Source organism: Sander vitreus, chromosome 20, assembly GCF_031162955.1.
Source record: "Sander vitreus isolate 19-12246 chromosome 20, sanVit1, whole genome shotgun sequence".
Taxonomy (NCBI): Eukaryota; Metazoa; Chordata; class Actinopteri; order Perciformes; family Percidae; genus Sander; species Sander vitreus.
In genome coordinates this window covers 5,251,224-5,274,943 of record NC_135874.1, presented here as the reverse complement: position 1 = coordinate 5,274,943, position 23,720 = coordinate 5,251,224, and the positions used below count along the sequence as shown (strand labels likewise).

The window sequence follows — 23,720 nt, the reverse complement described above, 5'->3', positions numbered from 1 at the left end:
AGGTACTGAAGTACTTGAACCTGGTTGCTCTACATCAGGTTGCAATATATTCCCCCTCAGGATGTTATTACACTGACAGCTTCTGTCAGTGGCTGTATGATTAGTGCAATAACCAACATGGGATGCTACAAATACCAAAGACAAACTACTTCTCAACAATGCAAATGGACCAATTTCCAGTGATGTTCTTGAACCTTTGACCTGTGTTCACCCACTTTACTTCATGTTTTCTGTTCAATTGTCTCAAAATGATTTTCTTTTCGTATGCAAAACTCTTCAGCCACCTCAAAAACAGCTGGTAAATTTCAGAAGTTTGAAAAATATATATATTGATTCTAATGTGATCATTTTTTTTGTTTATTTCATCTACCTGTAAAGGTGAAAACAAATGGTAAAGTGATGCTGTTTTTTATATATTTATATTTGACTTATTTCTCTTTTATAATAAACTAAACTATTCAGACTGTTGGTCTGCAAGGGCAGCCAATCCGCATTAAAACAGGAAGTGTTGCATGCTGCGTTCAAGTGACACCGTAATTATCTCTATCTTTAGTAGATTAATGAACAGCCCAACACTTAAGCTTCAGTTCTCATTCCGCATGGAATATATCGAGGATGTATGTTTGACAGCGACGGAGATCTCAACACCCATATGGCAAAATACATAAGAGTTTTATATCACGAGAATGACGGGATGGTTGATTTTCCCATTCTGACAGTTATCCGTAAATGCAGCAAATCCGAGGTGGGATTGGGGAAGTGGGTACTGTAATAAAAGTAGCTACACTGTTAGTAAATGACACAATTGACTTAAGGAAAACTTTGCTGCGCTCATCGCATCCAGACTCTGTTGACAAAAAGAATTCAAAATTACACGTAAGTCATGTTTATTTATCTCATCTTCTTACACATCTAATCAAAATCCGTGGCAACTTTGTGAAGCTAGCATTGGTGCTAGTTGCTGTTAGCTAGCTAATCCGTGGAATCAAAGACTTTAAACGCGACACAACTAGCTAGTTTTTAAATTTTTGGATATTAATGTTGAATGACTACGTGATACAGATGGTCAATGGCTAGCAAAGTTAGCATTGCTAACATAACCTGGCTTGAGAAATACAAATTAAAACTGACTCGCGTGGCGTTTGAGGGTCATTGACACGGCTTTGTTTATCTTCTAATTTATGTCACACTCCATTAAGAGTAAAAAAGCCATACATTCATAAAGTAAAGTCTTATAAAGGATGTAAAAGAAGCATTAAGTCAGTATTTAAGTGGGCGAAAGCAGGGCTGTAGTCAAGTCCACGTTTGTCGAGTCCAAGACAAGTCCAACACCAGGACTAGTCGAGACCGAGTCCACATAAAAGACAGTCAATACCGAGACAGGAAAAAAAAGAATCCTCTTCAAGACCACTTACTGAGAGAGTAACCAACATAGATATTTTCCTGCTTTAACAAACTAATGGTGTTGTCCCTATAGGTCCATCCTGACAGATCCAGTATGTTATATCTATGGTAACACACTATAGGATCAAATTAGGCCATATTATTTACTTAAAATATAAAATGGAAATGTTCCCATTCTTGAACTTATTACTTGTCCGAAAGAATTCATAGTGCTCGCTGACATTGTGTCTGTGGCCAAAATGAAACAGATTGATGCCTGATGATTGAGGTATAGTATATGATGCAGCCAGGTGTATACCAGGCGACCAATCACGATGCCTGTTCTCGATGGATTTTGAATTAAACTAACACTTGATTTCTGAAGCTCGCTTCATCAATGTTTTTGTTTTGAAGGAGGAAGTTACTTTAGAACAGAACTACAGTCGTGAAAAAATTAGGACACCCATGCTAAAGTTGACTTAAAAAGAGGAATAAAAAAAATCATCTTTTGGAAATTGATCTTAATGCCTTAATTAAAAAAAATTAGGAAAAATCCAACCTTTAAGGACACCAATTTTGTTTGTGAATGAATAATGTTTCGTAAATAAATAAATGTTCTTCCTTAAAATACAGGGGGCATAAGTCAGTACACCCCTATGTTAAATTCCCATAGAGGCAGGCAGATGTTTATTTTTAAAGGCCAGTTATTTCATGGATCCAGGATACTATGATCCTGATAAAGTTCCCTTGGCCTTTGGAATTAAAATAGCCTCACATCATCACATCCCCTTCACCATACCTAGAGACTGGCATGGTTTTATTTCAGTTAGCCTAATAGCTGGTTTTATTTGCATTGAGAGATGATTTTATGGAAAGTACCCCATGCCAATCTCTAGGTATGGTGAAGGGGATGTGATGATGTGGGGCTATTGTAATTCCAAAGGCCAAGGGAACTTTATCAGGATGCTTATGCCGTGTTCTATTTACCTCGCAACTCTGTTTTAACGAGGTCAAAGTCGTAAACACGCCCCCTGACTTCGGATTTACGAGCTCGGAACTCGTACAACCTCGCAGTAGCCCGAGTTCAAAATCCAACATGGCTGCCCCCTGTATCAACTGTTGTGAAAAGCTGCAGTAACATAAAGTTATAAACACTTCTGTCTTATTTGTGTCACTAAATCAGTTGTTCACACAGGCATGTCCAACTTCTATCTGTGGACATGTTGTTACGCTGTTTGCATGCACAAAAAATGGCGTAATGCGTTGTTATCAACTGGTATTGCTAACAATAGCTAACCGGGCTAGAGCTAATGAAAACAATGAAAATCCGACTTTTAAACAGAACTCATTCAACTCGGGTATGACGTCATTCCCTGCTCCGGCTTCCGAGTTCCGAGGTAAATAGAACGCGGCAATAGTATCCTGGATCCATGAAATAACTGGCCTTTAAAAATAAACATCTGCCTGCCTCTATGGGAATTTAACATAGGGGTGTACTGACTTATGCCCCCTGTATTTTAAGGAAAAACATTTATTTATTTATTTATTTACGATACATTATTCATTCACAAAGATAATTGGTGTCCTTAAAGGTTGGATTTTTCCTCATTTTGTTTAATTAAGGCATTAAGATCAATTTGCAAAAGATGATTTTTTTTATTCCTCTTTTTAGTCAACTTTAGCATGGGTGTCCTTATTCTTTCACATGACTGTATATTGTGCTGGACTCGGTCAAGACCAACTAGAATATTTGGTGTGTCAAGAATGGCAGAGTCCGAGACAAGTCAGAGTCCAAAGACCAACGAGTCTGAGACAACAGAAAAGCGCCTTGAGTCGAGTCCGGACTCAAGTGCTACAGCTCTGGGTGAAAGAAGTCTTTAAAGATTAAAGATTATGAAAGTGCCAGTAACGTTACTTCTTAGCTGTACTTCTCTAAAGTGTACTTACCAACTCTGATACAGTCATTACAAGCTCATAGAGCCCAACGTGATATCTTTCAATTTCATAAGTAGTTGAACTAACAACCTAAACCTCTAAATAATTACATTTATCATAACTCAAATGGAGAATATGCCAGCAAATAGTTTATATTTTTACTCGAAAAGTCACTATAATGATTTTATTGAGTGCACTAAAGTTTAGAAATATCGGGACAGGGGTCAGCACGCTGTGATGCTGAGAAGAAACAAAACAAAAGGAATATATGATTGCAAACAGATTTTTCTAGTCATTTGTAGTATTGTGTCGCCTCTCACATTTTGCCCGCCTGTTGTTTTCCAAAGCAGGGCTGAGCCATGGCCAGTTTTCAGATCCGGAAGTATCGGGATGACGATGCAGAGGCAGTGAAGGAGCTCTTCAGCCTGGGGATGAGCGAGCACGTGCCTTCGACCTTCATGCACCTCCTGAAACAGCCGCTGACCCAGATGGTGCTCATGTGCCTGTTCTGCGCTCTCGTGACCAGCTCCAAGTCCTTCCTGCTGCCCATCCTGGCCGTCACTCTGTTCCTAGCCGGAGCCCGGCAGTTTGTCGTCTACATGTTCAACAGCTACATCGACACCTCGTTCAGGAAGGACGTCAGCAAGATCGGTGAGGCCTACCTGATGCAGAAGGACTCAGGTTTTTGGGTGGCTGAAGTTGATGATCGATTGGTTGGCATGGTGGGTTGCCTTCCTAATCAGGACGCGCCTGCCTGCTTGGAGTTGAAACGCATGTCTGTACTCCGCAGTCACCGTGGAATGGGCATCGCTAAGGCTTTGTGTCGGACAGTAGCTGATTTTACTCGTGACAGGGGTTATGCAGCAGTCGTCCTGTACACCTCTGTGGTGCAGACAGACGCTCAGAAGCTGTACGAGCACATGGGCTTCGAGAAGATACGAGAGTTTGTTATTCCTGAGCTCGTTGCCAAAATCACAAACTTCACTCTGTTCGAGTACAGACTCAATTTACAGAGAGATGGGGAAAAATGACTGAGTGGTCTTGAAGTGAGACTGTAACATTTCAGGCTGAGAGTACCGTTTGTTCCTCCAGTTTATATGCTAATGTTTTCCCAGCATGCATTACAAAACACTCAGGACAGCTGGTCAGATGACAGCATTACACAACACACACACACACACACACACAGAACAGATTGATCATTTATTATTCTTTTTTTAATAGTTGATAGAAATATCTACTATTTCCACTGTCAAGGTGTAAAGGACTTCCTTTTGTGAATGATATTGATATTGAATGATACTTATAATAAAGTTAAAGATCTGAGCATGCTCCTGCAATTTTGTAGTATTAATTTTTATTTTTTTATTTTGTAATACCATTAGGGATGCACCGATCTGAAACACAGGGTTGGTATCAAGCCTGATAATACTGATCTCATTAAGCGGATCATGACATGACCGATCCAAATTAAATACAGTTTGTTTTTTTCCTCAATGTCATTATAAAATTCAGTGTTTCTGTTATTGATTTATTCAGTCATGGCAGGCCACCAGCTCAGCTTTTAGTGCCACAGTAATCCCTCCTAAAAATGATTCCAATAAGCACTGAGGTGTACAGCATTGGTGTTAAATTAATGGGAAAGAAAAAGTTGGATAGGTGCATCCCTGGTACTGTTATACGTCAATGAGGTCATTTTACCAAAACCATGTTATGAGATGTTGCAATAGAAATTGAGATGTTGAATCTTGAGATAAGTTTTAAGTCTGACTTTAGGATTTCAATACTTTTAATAGCATACTTCACATTCTTTTCCTATAAGCCAAAAATGTGACCTGAGGGAGAGAGATCATGCACTTATTTTTTTTAACAGTATTGCCCTCTGACATAGTCTTTGATATGCATTGGCTATTTCCCCTTTTAATCTAAAAATATACCTCTTCAGTTCCTTTTTGTTGCTCGGGAGCAGTTATATCTCTAGAGCAATCTAGATCACCTATTGTACAGCTTTACACATTTTTGTGCTGCCGTAAGCCTTAAAAGATAGTCAAAGACCTGTTCAGCCAAACAGGAAGAACAAGTCTCTTCTTTATGAGAGTCAAAGGAAGGTTGTGGTGACGGGGCGAGGATCCTGCTGGGAACTGAACCAGATATTGATGCCTCGGGTAATACTTAAGTTCTGCCCTGTGGTTTGTTTTGCATACAGGATGCTACACTGTCTGAGACTGATGCGCACAAGCTGTGAGGTTCTCAGGTTGTTTTTAATAACCGATCTAATAAATATTAGATCTGTTTTTTTTATCAAATTTGTGATTTAAATCAAAGTGTTAAAGAACATAATGTTTAGGCTTTACTGTCCCTAAGAATACTTTTGTGATGGGGTTGAAGTGAAACACAGAACACACTCAGACTTGAAAATAAAATAAAAAATAAACATTGTAAAAATCTGTTTAATATCTTAAAAAACCCACAACCTTACCTTAAACAAATGTGGATACACAAGTGCTTTAGTAGAATTATCTGTTCATTTCCACTGTTGATTTTGTTTTCATAACTAATGTCAAAATGTGTTGCCCTAAATGTTCTAAATTCTCTTATAAAACATTATTTACACGACATTGTCTATCTCTGTTTAAACCTTGTCAGCTGTAATCTACTTACAAGTGAATGCAGTCATATACTTCACATCTTTATAGCCTGAGACAGTGTAAAAAATATCACCGGCCTGCTTTGTTTCGGTGAAGCGGGCCGGGTCAGGCAGCAGCTCGGACACCTCAGGACCAATGTGTGCCTTCACATCTCCATGGATGGATGTAGCCTTGTCAGGGGCGAGGCTGAGCGGTTAGCCGGATTTGAGGACACAAACAGGTACGATTTAGCACTCGCATGTCATCTGGTCAATGATAGATTAATTGAAAGCGCATGTACACACCTATTTGTGAAATATATACGTGTGTGTCTTGCTCAATTTAACTCTATAAGAGGTTTTTGTTTGAGAAAGCCAGCCGAAGCTAACGGCTACTCCTGCTAGCAAATGGTCAGGGAGTGTCCCACTGACAGCTGACAGCACCAAATATCAGCCATAAAAGGGACGATTTTAAGACCATTCACAGCCGTTAAAATAACGACATTTGCACATTTAAACGACTAGCTAATAATGGAGTCGAGATTATTTTAAATGTATAATGAGCTTTGGCTGGTGGTTATTGAGGCAGTGTGGGTCAGGATATCCAGCCCCTAATTGGGATGTTAAGGCTTTTTTTTCTCGTTTGAATTAAACAATCTCAAATCTAGATATGTTTTTCCCTAATTTCTCATTTTAATGTGGTTAATCTGTGGGGAGAACATGTCAGGCAGCAGCCACACCCATGCTGTGATTTATTATAATTCCCAGCAGACATAACAGGAAAAAATTATTATTATTTTGATGTTTTTGGATTAATAGTTGCTCATTATAAATGACTGACATAACATTCATTTGCTCAGTGTGGGATATCTGTGCAGCAGTGGTTTCTCGGCTTTGAACTCACTAGATGGCACCAAATTACATGTTTAGCTCCTATATTAACCATTAATGTTTTTATTTATATTTTGTGAGGATTTTTGTTGTTGACCATGCTGTTAAAATTGAGCACTTTCATGCTAATTAAATACACAATGAAGCAAGGGCTTAGGTTTTGTTTCAACATTGGGGGGCCACTGTAACCTGGGGTCTAGGGCTCCTCCCCATTAAATATTATATTAATTTCCTGCATTCTGGTGAATTTGTAGCCTATGCAACAATTGTTGCGGTAATTGTGCTTTTTCTGCAACAATGTATAGCGCAAAAGTCTTAATTTATGTAAAGGAAATTATTATTCTCCTGCATTGTTCAAAACCTTCTTCATATTCAAAACATCACATATTTAGGCAATTTTAATTTTATTTTTAGGAATCATGTACTGTAGCTCAACAACAAATCTGTTTGAGAACGAGAAATTGTTAAAGACAGAAGCTCCAAAGGTTAAATGTACATAAATCCCATCTTTATTTTTCTCACTCCTGTCGTGTTCTTTAATGGCCCTGAACACCCACGCAGGTGTTTTCAGTTAGTCTGGCTGATTGGACATCTCCCCAGGACTGTGTGGGCGTGGTTAGACTGATTGATTGACATCTTCCTGAGTCTGTTGTTAGCTTTTTTTGCACCTGTTAGGGCAGGACAAATGACACCTTTATCATTGTTATTGGTAGAAAAGATGTGTATACTAATAAATGGGTCTAATCAGCCAGAATAACTGAAATCACCTGTGTGGGTGTTCAGAGGCTCCCCAGTGTGGCACAAGTAGACACAGTTACTGTTTTCCGTACATGTTTTGAGCCCCCTGAACGGTTATTTTTTTTCATATTTTTTTGAGGGGGGACATATCTCCCCACCACCACCACACACACACACACATCGAAATCTACGCCTGCATTAAGGTAAAGTACAGGAATGAACAGGCTCTGCCCTTGTTTTCTATGGATGAGCATTTAGAGTGTTGAGACCAGGCTGAATATCATTAGCATGCATGTGGTTGAGAATTAAAGCCAACATACAGTATAATTAGCTGAGCTATTTTCATTATCAATGCATCTACTGATTATGATTTCAACTAATAAATCGTTGAACAAACCAAATGTCCTGCCTGTCCTTGCTTGTTTGTCTGACAGCAATTCAATACCCAAATGTATTTCATTTACAATAATATAAAACTATGAAAAGCAGCAAACCCTCACGTTTGAGTGAATGTTTAGTGACTGAAAGTACATTTCTTGACTTTTAAAATGGTTTCAGAATAATGTATCTGTTGATTGACTAACCAATTTATTGATAAATTACTATATAAGTGTTGCAAATATCAGATTTATGTGGGTAACATGTTATACTGTAGTGTACACTACCGGTCAAAAGTTTGGGGTCACTTAGAAATGTCCATTCCAGACAGAATACCAGCTGAGATCAGTTGCATTGTTTTTTTTAATCAGGGCAGCAGTTTTCAGATTACATTATGTGTTTACATAATTGCAAAAGGGTTCTCGACTGTTGTAGACAGAAGTGGCTGATCTTTAATGCAGTATCTACATTGCCCATTATCAGCAACCATTCATCCAATGTTCCAAAGTCACATTCTGTTTACTAATCTGATATCATTTTAAAAGGCTAACTGAGAAAACATTGGAGAACCCTTTTTGCAATTATGTAAGCACATAATGTAATCTGAAAACTGCTGCCCTGGTTAAAAAAACAATGCAAATGATCTCAGCTGGTATTCTGTCTGGAATGGACATTTCTAAGTGACCCCAAACTTGTGACCGCTAGTGTATATTAGAGCTGAAACAATAAATCGATTAGTTGATTAACAGAAAGAATTACAGCAGCAGTTTAGATAATTAGTAGGTCACTGTTTAGTCTTTTTTTATTTTAGCAGAAATGCCAAAACAACTCTGGTTTCAGCTCCTCAAATGTCAATATTTGCTAGGTTTGTAGTGTAATGATCTAGAGATGAAACGATTAGTCGACTAGACAGAAAAATAATCGCCAACTATTTTGAGAATAATCGATTAATCATTGTTTTTCATGCAAAAATGGCAGAAAATGTTTACGCCCTTTTAAATATATGGATTTCCTGCTTTTCTCTGTTTTATAGCAAATGAAACTGAATATTTTTGGGTTTTGGACTGACAAAACAAGACATTTTAAAGACATCACCTTGATGTAAAAAAAAAACAAAACGGGGATGGACATTTTTCACAAATTCCTGACATTTTATACACCGAACAATTAATCAGTTAATCAGGAAAATAATGTTAATAATCATTAGTTGAAGCCCTACTGTATATGATATAACATTACAATCATGAGGCAGCACAAAGTGGCACTGATTTAAAAACGGCTTAGACGTGCACGTCTGCTGTTAATATGGATTAAATTACCTTTAGTGGCATTCAGTAACTATAGTATCCTCATAAATGAAACTAGTTTGGAGTCAAGCTACTAGAAAGGATTGAATCAATAGTTAAAACCATTTATCAGGTCAAAGAACAAGTATTTGCTGAGTACCAAAATTAAGTTGATCTGTTTCATATCTTTATACACAAAATGATTTGGCTTTCTGGCTGTAAGTCATAGTAAGTAACACATCTGAAGACATCACTTTGAGATCTGAAAGCAAACATTCAATATATAATATAAAAGAAAAAACAAAAACGGATGCATTTAATCAAAATGAATTATTTTTTAACCCTAAATTGAACTCAGTTTTGTGACGTACTTAAGAATTCTTTACCTTGATGACATTATAATGATAGCTTGATAGCTGACAGAGCAGTTTGCATTTCAGCCCATGATTCATCTATCTATGTCACTATGTAACATGCCAAACCTCAATCATATTTCCCCTGAATAGGCAGCTTGCAGGACGTAGACATGCTCATCTTTACCTTGATTAGTGGCATTGATTTGTTCCTCCTGGACCTGCAGCCCGGCGGACGTGCAGCATGGTCGTAACGCTCCTCCTAAAATTCCCCGAGTGTCACCTCTGTTCCTGCAACCTTCCTGTGCCCCACTCTCTGAAAAGGCACGCAGCAGCAGGCAGCGTCTGGCTGAGCTGGTGACGCCTCTTTCTCTGCTATTGTCCTCATCTTCTGTAAGAACGGGGTTCTTTGATTTTTGGCTGTCTGCTGCTTATCTCCTTTATGATTTCTTCGGTAAGAGATAAGGGCTCCCCCTCTCCCCTCTACCTTCCACATATCCCCAACACCCCTTCTTTTTGGTCCTGCTTATGTCATTTGCATAAAAGGGTGCAAAGAGACTGCAGAGGCTTATTTTGTGTCCCTAAACATCCTCAACTGAGTAACTCTTCCTCATCTGAAATCTTGGAAGAGGCTGACTTTTGTATATTTAAGATGTTTTCCAGACTTTATATGCGATTTAAGAGTTTTATGTAGGCTCTGAAGCCTCAAACGTATAGTCAGTGAGTACATCCCTGCTGTATGTGTAGGGATTTTACTGAGACTAAAGGCAGTACTTTCAGTTGTAGTATTTTGTTGTCCGGGTCCATGTTTGGTTGCTGAAGCTCCATGAGCGTTGCATTATTCGGATATAGGAGAAATATCCCCCCCCCCCCTCCTGAAGGCTGGGTCTCTTATTGTTCTGATGCTGAAAAGCATACTCTTACAACATCTCTCATCCGCCTCTAAGCTGAAAGCTTTTACACAGATACCCTGCAGCGTTCGCATCCATTGCAAAAAGATGACAACACAGAAAACAGAGAGGACTGAGAGTTAAAAAAAAAGCCCCAGCCATGCAGTTAGCTGATAAAAGCTGAAAAGGAGAACTAATCCTCGCTGTGTGACGGGCCACAGCATCAGGCGGGGCCCTAATGCAATCCGCTGGCTTTTGCTAACAGTGTGCTGCATTACAGAGTATCACCTGGGCCTTTTGTGTTCAACCACAATGAAACAGAATCAGATTGAGTGGAACTGGTTAACCCCTCGCCCTCCCCAGTTGGAAAATGCTTACTGCCTGTGTTTTTGTTTTGCTGTGACAAAGATACATCTGGGCTCTGTAACATTTCTTTGCTGCAGTGATGGTCTTAAAGGAGTTGTTTTTGTTGACTGACTGATCATTCATAACTCTAGTGACTATTATTGCATTTTGTACTTTTAATGATTTGTCTTATCAGGACTCTTTGATTAGCCAGATCTGTCTTGAAGAAGTCCAACTGCAAACCTCTGCATCATGTCAAACGAGGAGGACATGCGTGGGAATAATGACTGTCAGGTTTATTTTGAGAAGCTTTTTAAGAGGTGTATTTGCAGGCTTTAGGACCCTGCACCTCAGTCTGGGCCTAAACCACCCTCCCTCCTGCAGAAGCCGGCGCAGACACTAGCGCAGCGCAGTGCTGCCGCTCAGCTGATGCACTCACATCAGACCAAGCCTGGACGTTTTTTCCCCCTTCTTTGCTCTGCTGTTTTTCCCTCCGGTCCATTCATCGGAGGGGCGGATCGGCCACCGTCTGCCCCTCAGAAACTTTATGACGGAGCCAAAAAGCTCCTGCCGGCTTTCCTCTGGCAGCAGCAGAGTGGAGGGACGGGGAGTTTGGAGAGCGCAGGCTGATGAGTAGAGTGGTGTGATTCTGTAAAGAGACAGAGAGAAAGCGAGACGCTCCAACAGCATCACCGAACCCCCCCTCCCCACCCTTCTCCTATAGACCCCCTTTCGTCTGGCTGACACTCTCCCCAATAACACGCCTTCAGTCGAGACAGGCGGTTCCGTGGCGACCAGGAAACATGTCACAGACTAGGAGGAACACATACACCCGGGTGAGTGTGTACAAGGTGTTTATACATTCCAGTAGGGTGAATGAATGGGCCAGGCTGTGTTTAAGTTAGTCCCAATCGCTGCGCCATTGTTTCTGTTACGTCTTTTCAATTAGTTTCACTCTGTCATCAGCTCCGTGTCGGTTTCTACTTTGAACAGAAGGGGTTTCTAATCCATTTCAGAGCTGCATTCCTCTGTCTAAATTGAAGCCTCTTTGTTTGGGCTCAGATGCCCCTCCAGGTTCAACATTGCTGCTGGGATGTTAAGGTTCAGACCTCTGGGATGACTCGACTCTATAAAGTAGGAGGCGATATATGACAGGCAGGTGATAGGACCATAAAGGCTTTTTGTTATCATTAGACACTGGACATGAGCCCCGGTTGACTTCCTGTTTGTCAGCCGTCTCTGAGTCAGGCAGCTTTCCTGTCACCAGGAGGGATGACATCAGTGCTCATACAGCACCTTTCAGCTGCTCTTTTCTTTCCTTCAGATCACAGAAAACCATTAACTCATTACTTTCTAATTCAGCCTGTATAACAAGGTGACGAGCATGGGAGCATTTTTGGTAGCTTGCTTTTTTGTGTGAAAACAAAACAATAACCGTCCGATACCAATAACCCAGTGTAACAGTGCAGCAAATGAGGCTGTATCGCTGTTTTCATCTTCCTTTAGCATTACAGTCGGTGTGAGCTTGCGTGTTTTAAGAGTAGAATGGCGGTAAATAATTTAGCATGCCCTCCTTGGGTCGTCTCCGCCTCCAGCACATGGCAAACAGGTCAGAGCAATGACTGAACAACACCGAAGGCTTCATTACAGACTGATAGCCAGAGCAAAGCTGCCCATTTGTTGACTTTAAAGAAAGCCTGATTTATAATTCTCAATGAATGTTGTATTACAGATTGTTGACAGGTGTATGTGTAGTCTCCCTGAAGCACTGTAAACCAAAGATTCCTGCCTCTCTTATGAATCTGAAGTGATTTGATGGATTGGAATAGATGTTACAGCTTGAATAAAAGATCTGAAGGGTCTTGACTGTGACGTAGAAAATGCTTGACATGGACTCAAGGACGCATTTACTGCACATTAACGGTTAAAATCCCTCTCCATTTTGGTCATGAATTATAGGCTATGTTAATTATACTTTAAGCAATCATGGGAATTCAGGATTTGTTGCTGAATTTTTTAATGTTGATGTTAGTAAAAGAACATCATCTGCATCTGTTGAGTGATGTCTGGTTTTATATGTAAGCGGTAAGAAACTACCAGCTACCAGAAGAAGAGCTGAACATTTCTTCTCTTCTTGATAATGTCTCATGCTGTTGCCAACAAAATTATATATTTTTCTTTATATAAAGTCAGTATTATGACCAGGAAATCCATTGTTCAGCAGTTGAGAAATGTAAATGGTTAAATATGCCTCTTAAGAAGAGACACAGATCTTTATGCTTATGTTTAAAGAGCACTGAAACAATACACTCCTTTTATATGACCACATTCCAACCTATACTTAGCTTAGATTGAATGCCCTCACATTGTGCAATATGGATGAGGAGAAATCCAGCAGATTTTTACCTGAATCTTGATCGCTAGAATGTCTCAGAGTACTGTCCATAGGGAAAAAAAAACGACCAAAATCGGTGCTAGAAAACTGGAGTTGCTGCAGCTACGTCCAGAGCTCCCAGTTAGCTAAAATGCTAGTTGTGGGGGCAAGTTCTAAAGACCTTTGTGCCTCTTTACAGACACAAAATGCAATAAAAATTTCTGTGCAACATGAACAGGGCCCTTATGTGACAACAGGATGCGTTTTCAACTCAGACATTGTGAAGAAACTGTTTAAATTCAAAGTTTGTACTGTCACCTACCTCTTTTTCCATCGGTCGCTTCACCGAAAGCCCAGAAGAGTCGATCACGGAGGTCATGCCTTGGCGACGAAAACTTGGTTTATTAAAAGTTTAAAGTTTAAAAGTGTATTTCCCCTTCAAAAATAGGTAATTGAGGACTGTAGTGGTTATGACCATATCAGTGACTATGTAACTACATGGAAACGGTCCAAATGATGCCTGTGGCTTGCACAGTAATGGCGTTACTGAAGGCTAGCTCTAGCTAGCTCAGTGGTTGCAGCAGTCTTCATCCTCGGAATGGCATTTTTCTTCAGCCGGCCTCGTTGTGTTGTGTCTGTGTAGTCATCCTTCTCAAAATGTTCGCTGTAAATGCGGTGATCTTTATCGCATAGTACTTGTATGGGAGTTTGCACATCAAGCTGAAGTACAACTAGTAGAGCTGGGCGATATGGAAAAAATCTAATATCACGATATTCTTGACCAAATACCTCAATATCGATATTGCGGCGATATTGTAGGGTTGACAATTGGTGCTTACAAAAAAATATTTACACAATGAGATTTTTGATTAATAATCATCATTAATGTGTATATAATAAAAAAGTGGGTAAAGGCAAATAATAGAAAAGCTAGAACAGTCTGGTAAATTCAAATATTACATCACTTTACTGTAATGCAGTGATTAAAACCAGGGACAGATAACACTTGTGTCATATCACGATATTACGATATCCGAAATCTAAGACAATATCCAGTCTCATATCACGATATCGATATATAATATCGATATATTGCCCAGCCCTAACAACTAGCCACAACTGCAGTATCTCATGGTCATGGAAAGGTAGACGATGAAAGTTTAGGTACTTGTATTTTCTCATTCTGTTGCCACAATTCGGAAAGGCACAAACGCGAACCATTTCTTTTCCACAGTAGATCAACACACGTTATTCTTACTCCAAGCTTCTTCCCTTGTGAACACCTCCGATCTTCACTCTTCACACACTACGCTCCGATCTGCACACTATTGTTTACCGTTTCTTGCAAGAACTGAATTCCCACGGGACTTCAGTGCGAGACTACAGCTAGCCTTCAGTAAGGCCATTACTGTGCAAGCCACAGGCATCATTTGGACCATTTCCATGTAGTTACATAGTCACTGATATGGTCATAACCACTACAGTGCTCAATTACCTATTTTTGAAGGGGAAATAAACTTCAAGTTTTTGTTGCGAAGGCAGGACCTCTGTGATCGACTCTTCTGGGCTTTCGGTGAAGCGTCTTTTTTTTTCTTCCTATCGACGGTACTCTGAGACATCTACCGATCAAGATTCAGGTAAAAATTGGCCAGATTTCTCCTTTTAAGGCCTGTAGATATGTGGTTTAACTACATTTTCATGTTTTTTTTTACCTCCTTTCCCTTTCTGATCTGGAATGGCCAAACCCCTCGTATTGCTTCCAATGTCACTGCTGTCTCCACTGCCCTACAAAGATATGATCCCTCAGACCATACTATTGATTGGCTGGTAAAATTTGAACATTCACTAGCCGTTTGGCTGGTGGACAAAAAAGGTAATTTTGATTGCGGCCAATAAGTAACAAGACATTGCAGCACAGGGGAATCACGTGACCGATGATCATACTGGTTGCTCAGAACTGAGGCTCCGCACCCACCTCCACATTTACATTAAAAACCAGGTCTATTCTTTCTTATTCGACGTCAATCATTTTATTTGTTACCACGGTGACTTAGCGAAATGCCTTCAGGAGCAAAAAAACAGGTCTCGCTGCTGTTTACCCGAGCACAGAGGTCTACTAGCATGGCTAACAGCGACAGCTATCACGGCTACTGATGCTAACGCAGACCTATGCATGGAGCAGGCTGTGACCGGGGTCCTGGAAAAACAACATGCGGTTCAATCAGCGGTCCGCGACGCGGTGAGGGAGGCCTTGGCGGAGGTTGGTGCCTTGCTGCAGCATGTCGGGACGGAGCTTGGGAGGCGGGGAGCTACAGTGCGGGACTTGGTTAAATGACTAGACGAGGCGCAGGGAGACAACAGGCAGATGAGAAACGCGGTGAAGGCCTGCATTGACGACCAGAAGAAATTTGAGTTTAAGCTAGCCAAAATGGAGGACAGATCGAGATACAACAACAACAACAACAACAACAACAACAACGTGCGCATCATTGGACTGAAAGAGGGCAGCGAAAAAGATGACCCAGTGGGATTCCTGCAAAAGCAGTTACTGGTGTGGATCCCCTCCTTACAGAACAGGGCTACCATCGAAATTGACAGAGCAAACAGCATTTACGGCAAGGGTGCAACAACACGCTGATTTTCAGGTGTTTGAGATACCAGGACCGCCAGGCAGTCCTTCAGGGGGCGAGACAAGTACAACAGAAAGACCCGATTCGGGATTCCAACACAACGCTGCGCTTTAAACCCGACTACAGTGCTTTCACTGTCCAGCGGCGCCAGGAATTTATAGATAGTTTTCACGGCGCGTCATCAGACGCGTCATCAGACCCGAAGTCGCCATGTTGGAGGTACTCCGCATCACAACAAAGCACAGGCACTGAAGTAGATCCCGAACGGCGTTAAGGAAAATGGTTAATTATTGCCGTGTTTTAGGTTGTACCAACAGGTCAGACCGAGGAAAAACATTTGGAATATTATCGACTTCCAAAAGTTATTAAAAACCAGGGAGAGGAATGTCAGAAGTTATCAGAGGAAAGGAGGTGCTTGTGGTTGGGAAAGCTCAACCAGGATCTACAAGGGAAAACTCTGTCTTGTTCGGTCTTTGAATTGAAAAAAAAACAACTATTGAGAGTCACTTGGCTACACCTTGAGTATCACAATGATATCATACAGTTAAGGTTAGGTTGATTAAAGACGTTATTGCATTACTTACTTTGGCCTTCACAACACAACGGTCGTTAATGACTTGGTACTGCGTCTCCCTCACCCATCCACACACCATCTGGTTATAAGCCTCCAAACTTTTGTAGGATTTAAGGTCTTCCGCTGTGTATGGGCTCGGTGAGAAAACCATGTAGTTGACTATATCGGGATATGCAACTGAAGGAAGAATCACCGGGTCGCCATGGATCCAAGAAGAGGGAGCCAACTTGTAGGGATCTGCACCGCCAGTAAACTGTAATTTCGCAAAATATCGTGCCTTTTTTTGTGGTCCAAGTCCTTCCATGCCTTTGCATCTTGGACGCGTTTTGATGAACTTTTCTGTTGTTTAGACATAAAGTATTAAAGTATCCAAAGTGCACAATACTCCATTACTCCATTCAGTTGTTTACACCGAGTGCCTCCAATATGGCCGCGCATCCAGGTTACCACCCAGAACGTGACGTCGGTGAAAACCCTCTATAGGAGTACAGCGAAAGTTACATGCTAAAGGCATCCCAAACTTTCTGATTTATCCGGCCACCCTGAGAGTAATAGACGGAGGGAGAACGATCACATTCACTACAGCCAAGGATGCGGACATGTTCTGTCAGGATCTGGATATGGACGATGACGAAGTGACATCCACGCCAGCTGCTTCGGCGTCCGGGGATTAGCGGTGTCTGGAATATTGTGGAAGTTTGACTCGAGGGCACTGTATGCAAGTCTGGGAGCCAAGCTTTAAAGGGACATTTGATTAGGCTGAAAACATGACTGTGGATTTTGCAATTTATAATCTATGTTTAATGCTCTTACATGGCTATTTTTTATATAGCCTATTTATGCTTCTAGACTGAAAAACATGATGAACATTCATTTTATAATCTATATGTATTATTATATAAGTCTACTACTCTTACATGGCTGGTTTTGTTCTTTTTATATAGCCTGCATATGGTTGAGACCTAGTTCTAAGGTTTTTGTAACATTGTTCATGTTTAACGTAAGTATGCACTAGACCTGTGTCAATTAACCTGTGACTTTAGACAGGGGCAGAGCAGTTTTGGGCTGGGGTTTTGTACGAGCTGCGTTCTTACAGAGAGGGAAGGGGGTCTGCGGTCTCAGAGGGTTAGGGGATTTATTTTATGTTTTTATGTTTCTGCTTAGCCCTAACAATTCACCCTTTGCTACAAATTTACAAGCAAATGCCGGTAGGGTAATCAAGGCATGTATACGTGTAAGTTTTGAGGATGGCTGAGCTTTCAATCCTCTCAGGGGCTGAATGGGCCGATTAAACAAGCTGAATTCCTGGACTATTTAAGAAGGGAGAACATAGACGTGGCGCTTATTCAAGAGTCACATTGACGTAAAAGAGATGTAAATCGTCTACAAAACAAATACTTCAAGGTTGCTGCTGGTGTGATTTCTATTTGTTTTATTGGTTTTGTGTTCCTCAAGACCGCAGAGGGTGGGGGGTGGGAGAGGGTTTTGTTCCTTTTGGAATCTGTGTTTTTTTTGTTTGTTCTGTACGTTTAAAAAAAAGAAAAGAAAATCAATAAAAAATTTATCATAAAAAAAAAGGAATTGCAGCACAGATATGTGAAAGATATGTTTAAGGTAGTCAGTGGTGGAGTAAGTACTCCACTCAGTAACTCAACTGCCAAACAAAAACACCCCCCCCCTCCCCTTCAGAAGCTCCACCCCCCAGATTCATGGATGCGCATGTGACATGCATTGCTATATCGACCACTTCTGCTGACGAAATATGGCAGAATCGATGTTAGCTATAGGTTGTGGATTAGAAAACTGTCGCTGCTGTAAAGCCAGCCAGTTGGGAGCAGCCATCACTAACAACAGCAAACGGACAAGGTTAAACTGACAGCAAACGGTGAAACAGCAAAGCTAACCTTATTACTCACTTGTCCATCAGGACGAGAGCCCTCATCAGCTTTCATTCCTTTGAAATCACAGAAGTTTCTGCAGCGCTGAAACACCTCACCGACATTCACCGGCTCTTCTCCCTTTACCGGTCATGCAACTTATGTGTTAATTTGTATTCGTCAGTCCTTTTCCTCTTTTGCTGTTTGTCTGCCATCTCTTTTTCTCGATAACTCCAATCCCTCGCTTGCACGAGCAACTGGCGCCGCCTTTTGCTGATTGGCTGCAATAGTGTTGTTTGACTCGTGCACTTCTTTCTGTTTGTTTTGCATTTACACAGCCAGGGCTCTGTAGTGTAGGAACACCAGCACACAGACAATAAAAAGCTAGGCGACTGTGAGGAGATATTCGCTGAATTTGACAAAAAGTGTATTGGATTGACATCGCTTACTGACCAATATTGGCCAATGTTGTCATGCGATTTTTAAAACTCTCAACTATCAATATCGGTATCAGTCTCAAAAATTCTATTCATACGAACAAAATAAGTAATTTTTTTTTTTTTTATATTTGTTGGCTGTTTTGTCCAAGTTAATTAAAGCTACATTTGTAAGTTGTCAGTAAATGGAGCAATGGAGACTTGTTAAAAGCGGAGTCAGAAATACAACTGCTTGCATCATACAAGATCTGTCTAACATGGCCACAGAAACCTGCATTTGACGAGACAGATTAGCATATAAAATGTAAAATTTTTGTTGCTGCTGTCTGTCGGTTTTGGGTCACTGTGTTGCTGTGTGTTTAACGTCCAAGTTAAAAGCAGCACAAAGACAGTGTATGTTTACAGTAAGCTCAGGGAGAGCATGTTCTCTCCGAGTAATAATATCTGCTCCTCTCTGTTCTGCTGAGTCACCATCACTTCTAGGACATCACACTGTAAATTGGGTTATGCAGGATTATTTGATTACCAAATATTGTAGCCCTTGTTGAAACGTTTTACTGTGCAATTTGTTCTCCAAAAGTCAGACCTTCACTGCTTTCTGAAATCTCAGGTGATTGTTGCCATGGAAATATCTCAAAAGCTATAAAACAAGAGCGGTGCTGTTTTAAGCATGCATTGACATTTAGAGAGTGCAGAACAAGGCCTGCACAGCTCAGTGGGTCAGAATGACGCTTAAAACTACTTTTAGTAGACGCTTAATTCTTTCTCACAGCAGCTCACCCCTGTGTGCTGACATGGTCCTGTAAAAGACCCATTTAAAGCAACACCAAAGATTCTTTTGTACCTTAAAATAATGTTTCCAAAATCGTTTCAGTGGTTCATCAACTCGTAACAGGGTGAACGGCACTTCTGCATTCGTTTTGTGACCCTCTATCGGCTAAACCCGCACTATGCAAGTTTGCCTGATCGGGTAACGGATCTGTAGTTGGAATGAGAACGGTAATGGACAATTCCGCTTCCAACCTGTAGGGGGACCGAAGAGGAAAAGTGCTTTGGTGTTGCTTTAATGCAGATGTGCACCAACAGTTTGTGATGTTTCTGAAGAAATGTATGTTTTTTTTTTTTGGGCAAGGATGTATCTAATAAAGCAGTGATTGAACCTGTTGCCAGTTCATGAAAGCTTTTCCTTTAGGTCCAGGCTCATTTCCTTATTTATCACGTCAGAGGGTGGTTGTGATAATCACAACATGAGGGTGGCAATGATTCAATTAACTCTTGCAGGTCTTGGGTGATCAGGTTGGAATTAGATTGTGCTTTAGGAGAAATTGAACAACAAAAATGTTTTTTTTAAGTTGTTAAAAACAGAATAAACAGTATACAGAATTCAAGTATGCCACTTTAAAGGGTTGGTTAACAGTACTAAAAACGTTTTCTTGCATAGTACATTACCTTACATGTCATTTAGCTGAACCTTTTATCCAGTGCGACTTCCAATTGAGTGCTTTCACGCTTTCTTTTGAGGACCTTAAATCCCATTTATAATGTTAAGGGTCAAAGAGACGTGTTGGACTTTCGGTAAGATTTGTGATTAAATTTAGTGTTGCTGGATGTCCTCACTTTTAATCCCAAGTATTCGTCAAGCTTTGAAACCACTAGATCCTACCTTACCCACAATGCAACTTGATAGTGTCTTTAGTTCCCTGCCTGGTAAATACCGAGGTCTTTCAAACTCCACTTCTCATCACAGGGTTATTTTCTCAGACTCTCCTCCAGAGCCACAAAAGACATTATACAACTGTTTTTACAGACTGAGAAGAAGAAGAAAGTCCATATGAGTAGTGAACACTGATATGTATATTAAGTGGAATGTCCATTTAAATGTACAAATTAAATTGCCTGCAATAGTGTTAATGTGAACATAACTTCCCCTGTGTGTTTTCTTTTCCCACCCAGACCACCAGCAGCGGCAGCAGCAGGATGAGCTCGGACGGGGGCGGGCGTCCCATCAAAGTGGGCTCCCTGGTGGAGGTGATTGGGAAGGGGCAGCACGGCACTGTGGCCTACATTGGCAACACTCTGTTTGCCTCCGGAAAATGGGTGGGAGTCATCCTGGACGAGGCCAAGGGCAAGAACGATGGCACCGTGCAGGGCAAACGCTACTTCACCTGCGAGGAGAATCGTGGGATATTTGTGAGACAATCGCAGGTAACGACAGAAATATTTAGTAGATTTTAGATTTACTGTCCTAAATGATTAATGAAACCTAAAGTAGAGGATGATGCTATTGCCTCCACCCTCTAGTAGCCTACCAGTACACCCTCCATCTAACAATTGTTAAGTTCCTTACTTTGTGAGATGTTTGAGATTGTGTTTTTATTTGACGCAGTGGGTTTGTGTGGGGGTTGACATTTTCCTCTGTTGTCTGCATGGTGCCAGCATTTTTCTATTGCTCCAGGCTGTGTGCTTTGTTTTCTCATGAAAAACTGTTTTCTTTTATTCTCCCAGAAAAATACTGCAAAGTGCCCCTTGTGAATTACAGTAATCATAGATTATCTATGGTGGCGTGGAGGGGACAATCCAATAGGGTTAGGAGTTTTTTGTTGTTGTCACAGCTTAAATTTCAAAATGAACTCTTATAACTTAGTGGAAGGTGTTACTTGTTTGAAATAGCAGATATCTCATTTTGGTGTAAAGTTCTCCACAACAAACAAAAGTTATGTTTACATACAGCACCACAATTCATTGTGTGTATGCTTGAGGTCTAGCAAACGCATTCATAAAACATTTGCAAAGCTGATTTCTTAAGTACTTTAATTCCTGCGTTGTTTACATCCAGCAGTCTTCTTCTTTCCTGTCTTTGCTGGTACAATGCAGCGTTTCTTGGCATATTACCGCCACTTGTCAATCAGTGGAATAATGTGAAACAGTAATGCGTATCGCGTCACCCATGTGCACACTCGTGTGCATGCACGAGACAAACGACATGGGGGGAAAAGAGGTCATAATCCCCACAGGGCCTCATGTGAGAAGGTTTCATACTCTAATCCTAAACCTCTTTTACTTTTTTCTGTGAGGTTTTTCCACTTCTACAAGTGTTTTGCTCGTTTCAGCTTGATGAATGCCACTTGTAGATGAGTATGTGTGTGTGTTTGTAAGATTTGACCACTAGCTTTGCTCCGTTTGTGGGCAAGTTTCAACCAAAAAAAAAAAAAAAAGGACTTATACAGGACAGTATAGCAGTATAATGGGATGGGAACAATTTGAAAATATTACTACAGCTGTAAATGCTGTGTCATCGCAGTACTGTGACAAAAATAAAGTAGGAATAATCTGACATGAAGAAAATACGTCTTGCCAAAGCAAAGCAGACTAAAATAAGAGGCAGTCAAGGAAATGTGACATTCCCGCAGAAGGACAAGAACATATTTTATTCCAGGTGATGTTACATCGTTGAGTGAAACAGAGGATGTTTACATGGGCAGCGACCTGCATACTGAGGCAGCTGTTGGAGCGTGAGAATATTCTCAGCAACTAATAAATTACAGAAGTTCTCGTGCCAAATGCTAAAAAAAATTGTCAAACCTTTCAGTAAATTGGCAAGGGAACATATTAGAACAGAATGCATAATTGTTAATTGATTTTTCCACTGTGAAGAAAGACGGGTTGATACAGGCCTAGACCACTCTTGAATTTCGTTCGCACCAAAGAGAAAAGTCTTAATGCGAGAAAATTGGTAACGTCACAGAAATGGCACATCCTAAGTAAAGCTCATTGTTGGACTGGCTCTAGTGGCTGTAATTTCAGGAAAGAGACTTCAGATACAGTATTAGGGGACCACTAAGGCCTATATAAAAGAGACTTCAGATACAGTATTAGGGGACCACTAAGGTCTATATAAAAGATACTTCAGATACAGTATTAGGGGACCACTAAGGCCTATATAAAAGAGACTTCAGATACAGTATTAGGGGACCACTAAGGCCTATATAAAAGAGACTTCAGATACAGTATTAGGGGACCACTAAGGCCTATATAAAAGAGACTTCAGATACAGTATTAGGGGACCACTAAGGCCTATATAAAAGCAGCATGTCATAGGACCTTTAAGAATGAATCTATTTGATCGAGTGTTTTTTGCTAATGAGTTAATGAGTTTTTGTGCACAGAGTAAATGTTCCCTGTGACCCAGTTGTACAGGTTCAGACACATACACAACGGTCAGCTTCAGTATCGATTAGGTGTTGTGTTACTAATCCTATTCATTATGTCTCCCGCTTGGCTTAAAAGACTGTCTGACCCTGACTGTCTTTGCACTGCAGTTGTAAAGGTTGCTATGGTGATGGAAAAAAAATACGACTCACTTGAGGGAGTGCTATATTTAAATGAAATCAATAAACAAGCCAATTTTATTTTTGCGCCTCCCATTTAGCCTTTGTCGCTCCCTCTCTTGCCAGCTCTGATAGTTGGCAGTAAAAATCATTGGAAGATATGACTGACTGTCTTATTGTTGTCTTGCTTTCTGTCTGTCTCAGATCCAGCTGGTTGATAATGGGGCCGACACAACGTCTCCAGAGACGCCTGAGCCCGGCACAGGCAAGGTTCCCAAACGAGGTTAGGACACACACATTCAGACGATTACAGTTTTGTCCTTGGTCATCATTCACATTCGTTTTCAGTATTCTGTCGGTGTTTTGGATGTGTTAGAAAGGATATGCTCAAACAAAGTGTAATAATGTCAACCCTGACCTTTCTGAAAGGGAAGTTGTCGAGGGGACATGCATGCTCAGAACATTAAACATTCAGTGGTATTTGAAAGCAAAGAAGTTCTGCAATGTGAGAGCACACAGGTAAACAAAGCACCTTTTTGTGACATTAATAAAAAACAGTATCAGCTAATGGAGGGCGGTCAGGGCACTCTGGTCCAGCTGACACCTTTTTGTGAAGGACAGGCCACAGGTTTTCTCACCTCATCGTACTGTTTGAACTCTTGAATCCAGCCTTTT

General features: G+C 40.7%; 2 protein-coding genes across 5 annotated transcripts in view; both read left to right on the top strand.

Annotated features, from left to right (window-relative positions):
• The first annotated feature begins 572 nt into the window (after window positions 1-572).
• nat8 (N-acetyltransferase 8) lies at window positions 573-4,649 on the top strand. 2 transcript variants are annotated; one of them, XM_078277612.1, is made up of 2 exons: window positions 573-876; window positions 3,666-4,649. In XM_078277612.1, exon 2 carries the CDS (start codon window positions 3,678-3,680, stop codon window positions 4,347-4,349), a length of 672 nt encoding a protein of 223 aa, XP_078133738.1. In that variant the 5' UTR covers window positions 573-876; window positions 3,666-3,677; the 3' UTR covers window positions 4,350-4,649. The 2 variants fall into 2 exon arrangements, with proteins under 2 accessions (XP_078133738.1, XP_078133737.1); XM_078277611.1 differs by having other exon boundaries at window positions 575-876; window positions 3,669-4,649.
• Window positions 4,650-4,747: 98 nt separating this feature from the next.
• dctn1b (dynactin 1b) overlaps window positions 4,748-23,720 on the top strand; it is a 58,701-nt gene continuing 39,728 nt past the window's right edge. For 2 of the 3 annotated variants that reach the window (XM_078277609.1, XM_078277608.1), the window contains exons 1-3: window positions 11,232-11,661; window positions 20,671-20,922; window positions 23,250-23,328. In XM_078277609.1, the coding sequence (XP_078133735.1) occupies window positions 11,629-11,661; window positions 20,671-20,922; window positions 23,250-23,328 (364 nt within the window). In that variant the 5' untranslated portion in view covers window positions 11,232-11,628. Of the gene's footprint in view, window positions 6,187-11,231; window positions 11,662-20,670; window positions 20,923-23,249; window positions 23,329-23,720 lie in introns of those variants that run through there. The other variant, XM_078277610.1, reaches the window with a different exon arrangement.